Here is a 3,195-nt window from a genome sequence, read left to right as displayed (position 1 = left end):
CCCTCATAGTCAGAAAGCTATTAATGCCTAGCAGAGCTCATTACCTCGCAATCCTGGACAGCATCTCTATCTCAGAACAGAATGTTCAGGCTGACAACACACGGACTACAGTTTAGATCAGGAGTGTCAAGCTCAACCCAGGCCAAACCCAGACCACAATGCTCCTCACGGGCTGGATCTGGGGCAAGCAGTAACTGCAGCAGGGCCAGCAGTGGAGATAAAGGGCCAGTGGGGCAAGCAACTGAATGCCATGGAAGAGGCAGCACAAGTAGCAGTGGCAGCAGGACGAGTGACTGCAGGTCAAGCAGCCACAGAGCAAGTAGGGCTCTATCAGTACAGCCCTCGCTTGCCAAGGATCCATTCCTTGGCTAGCCAGTAGGTTGGCAAGCCAGATGGAGCAGCTCTGTGGCCAGATCTGGCCTGATCTGTAAATTGGTTTCCCCCAAAAAGTTCCCTCTACAGGTAAGAGGACAAAGTATTTTCACTTCTGATTAATAGCAATCTATAAATAACTACTAATAATTCATTGATTTTCTCTCTATTAAGGGCAATATTATGGAACCAAGAAAGACCTTTCTACTAATTTGTGCTGAAGACTAATCCAACTTAGGCCATATTTTTGACCCCGCAGCCTTGATCAAACTGTTTTAAATTCAGTCACGGTATGGATCCACTGACATTTTTATACACAATGTATACAACTGGCACAACAGGTCTCAGTTTCTGAAGATGAGACATGGAAATAATTAACACATGCCTACCTCAATGGATCATCAACATTTTCTTTGAACTGCAAGCACATTATTATTAGTGGTAATGACCAATACTTTACCTGAACAGGTAAGCTTCCATGCTCCATTTCAAAAACCAGCAGCTCTGAAGTCTTGTCATGGAGATTCCACTTGGCAAGGTCATGTGCACTGCAAGTCAGAAAGAAAAGAAAATACCAGAGTCAGAAAATTTTAAAAAGAAGAGATACAAATGGTATTTCCATTTATCCTGTATCTCAACACATGCAATCTGGTCTTAAAAAAATCACCACAGATTCTTGTTTGAGGAGGGAAGGTGATGACTTTCAGCAATACCTTGATCTATTAAGAGGCATAAGAAAAAAAATATTCTCTATCTATTAAACAGGTTAAATCTTTTTATTTTGCCAGCACTGACTGAAAGCCAACATCTTTCACTGAACTCTATCTCGCAATCACTCAAAAAAAACGTTTTTTTTCCCCAATGTGCCAGATAACTTTTGTTCTTATGATATATAGACTTGATTTAAACTGGGAATAAATGGCTTTCTACTATTTGTGTTACTATGTATAGATTAGACCAGTGATTCTCAACCATGGTCTTACTAGGTGCGAGGAGATATGCAGATAAGTGCAGTCTTGGTCTTGGCCAATTATCCACCCCCACTGCCTGGCCCTTCTGCAAGGAAGCAAGGACTGTAATATATAAATTAGTTTTTGAAATTGGGTGTCACTCAATTCACAAGAGCTATGGAGGGGTGCCTCGATTCCAAAAAGTCACTGACCCACTGGATAAGGCTCAGGCAGGCAGGAAAATTCTCTAGAATTTGCTAACAAATGCTAAAAACTTGTCATTTGCTTTCCTCCTCAGCAATGAAATCTGCTAAGGAGGCAGCTCCTGAGATGTCCCAATACAAAGAACTATCTCCAATATTAAAGAACACCTACAGGCTGCACAGTATAAGACAGCTAGCTCCTTTTTGAAATGACAGGACAAACTTAGCCATGTGTGATGAAGGGAAAGCTACTCTTAGCCTACAGCTCAATTCCGGCACCCTCAGGCACCTTGAGTACTTGGCAAGTAGTCCCAAATAGGTCACTGCAGAGGTTCTACTCAACATCAGTTAGGGTTGAAAAAATTGCCATCAGATACCAAACAAGAACATATACTACGCTCCAGAAAAGCCATGCTTCTGGGAGATTTGCTCTTTAACAGATACAGACCAGAACACATCAAGCATATTGCTCTCATTACTTTCTCTGCGGGCTGCCTGCCCGCCTTGATGTAAGGCATCCTGCTGAGAAGGCAGGCACTGAAACAGCCCAAATGAAAGGGCCTTTATGTACACACTGTCACCCCAACCTAACAACACGTTGAATGCAGACATGCCATCTGCTTCAAAACTGACCCTTAAGATCAGCCAACTGAGTTCAAAAAGAGCTCCTTGCAAGGAGAGTACATTTATACTTAGGAGCATCTAGAAACCAGAAGGGGGGAAAAAGTACTCCTAAGAAAGGAATTCCCCTGAACTATTTTAAATGCTACCACCTCACCTAGTGATGGTTTGAAAGTTTTGTTAAGCAACCAACAGTAATTCCTGTTTTACAGCAGCCTGGTGTGGCTGCACTGTGCAGGGAAAGGGAAATGAGAAACTGTGTAAACAAACATCTCACTTATGAAAAGCTGCTATTCTTCTCAAAGCAGAGCATATTCGGGAAATTCCTTCTTCACCTGTACAAAGACCTTCCTCCTAAATCACAGGAGTTAGGAAAGAGAAAAAAACAAGGAGGGTGTTAAGAGTAGTCGTTAGTTCCTCTACTAACTGCAGGCTTAAATTACATGACTTCCCAGCTTTGGAAACTACTTGGCCTTTGACTATATTTCTCACACCTTCCCTATGATTGAAAAAAAAAAATCTTACATAAGGTGAGAAGAAATCGAATATCTAGGAAATGCCACACTATTATACTTCCATTATAACATCATCAGCCCTCAACCACCCACAGCTGCCTTCCCAGTCCCAAGCACAGATGCTAACTACAAGGCAGCCCAATTCAGGAGTCCTCCAAATCTGGCCTGCAGACAACTACTGGCCCAGGAAACACTGGCTAGAGGTCCACAGGGAACTAACTGTTCACATGGTGCTGACTCTCCTCATTTCCAGGTACCACACCACATTAAATGTTTGCCTACAGATGCAATTGCGATAATATCTGATCAAGGGAGGTGGCCCTTCGAACAGAGTTAATCTATTATGTAGTTGTGGTCCATGCTAGGATAATGTTTAAAAACCCCTATCTTATCTTGTTTCTGATAAAATGCATGTACTCAGGGGGAGGGGAGAGAAGGTGCATTTATACCAGGGGTGGCCAACCTGCAGCTCTGGAGCCACATGCTGCACTTCAGAAGTTAATGTGCATCTCCTTGAATCTTTGCACAAGCACA

General features: G+C 42.7%; 1 protein-coding gene across 4 annotated transcripts in view; it reads right to left on the bottom strand.

Annotated features, from left to right (window-relative positions):
• Window positions 1-3,195, bottom strand: part of LOC109302575 (cohesin subunit SA-2-like) — a 97,761-nt gene that overhangs the window by 28,635 nt on the left and 65,931 nt on the right. For all 4 annotated transcript variants that reach the window (XM_019524168.1, XM_019524165.1, XM_019524167.1 and 1 more), the window contains 2 exons: window positions 2,424-2,500; window positions 833-920 (listed from right to left, as the gene is read on the bottom strand). In XM_019524168.1, coding sequence (XP_019379713.1) covers window positions 833-920; window positions 2,424-2,500 — 165 coding nt within the window. The remainder of the gene's footprint in view (window positions 1-832; window positions 921-2,423; window positions 2,501-3,195) is intronic.

Source organism: Gavialis gangeticus, unplaced genomic scaffold, assembly GCF_001723915.1.
Source record: "Gavialis gangeticus isolate Ggan-Ray unplaced genomic scaffold, GavGan_comp1, whole genome shotgun sequence".
Lineage (NCBI taxonomy): Eukaryota > Metazoa > Chordata > Crocodylia > Gavialidae > Gavialis > Gavialis gangeticus.
The sequence above is the reverse complement of the archived record's forward strand: the minus strand, read 5'-3'. Positions and strand labels throughout refer to the sequence as shown.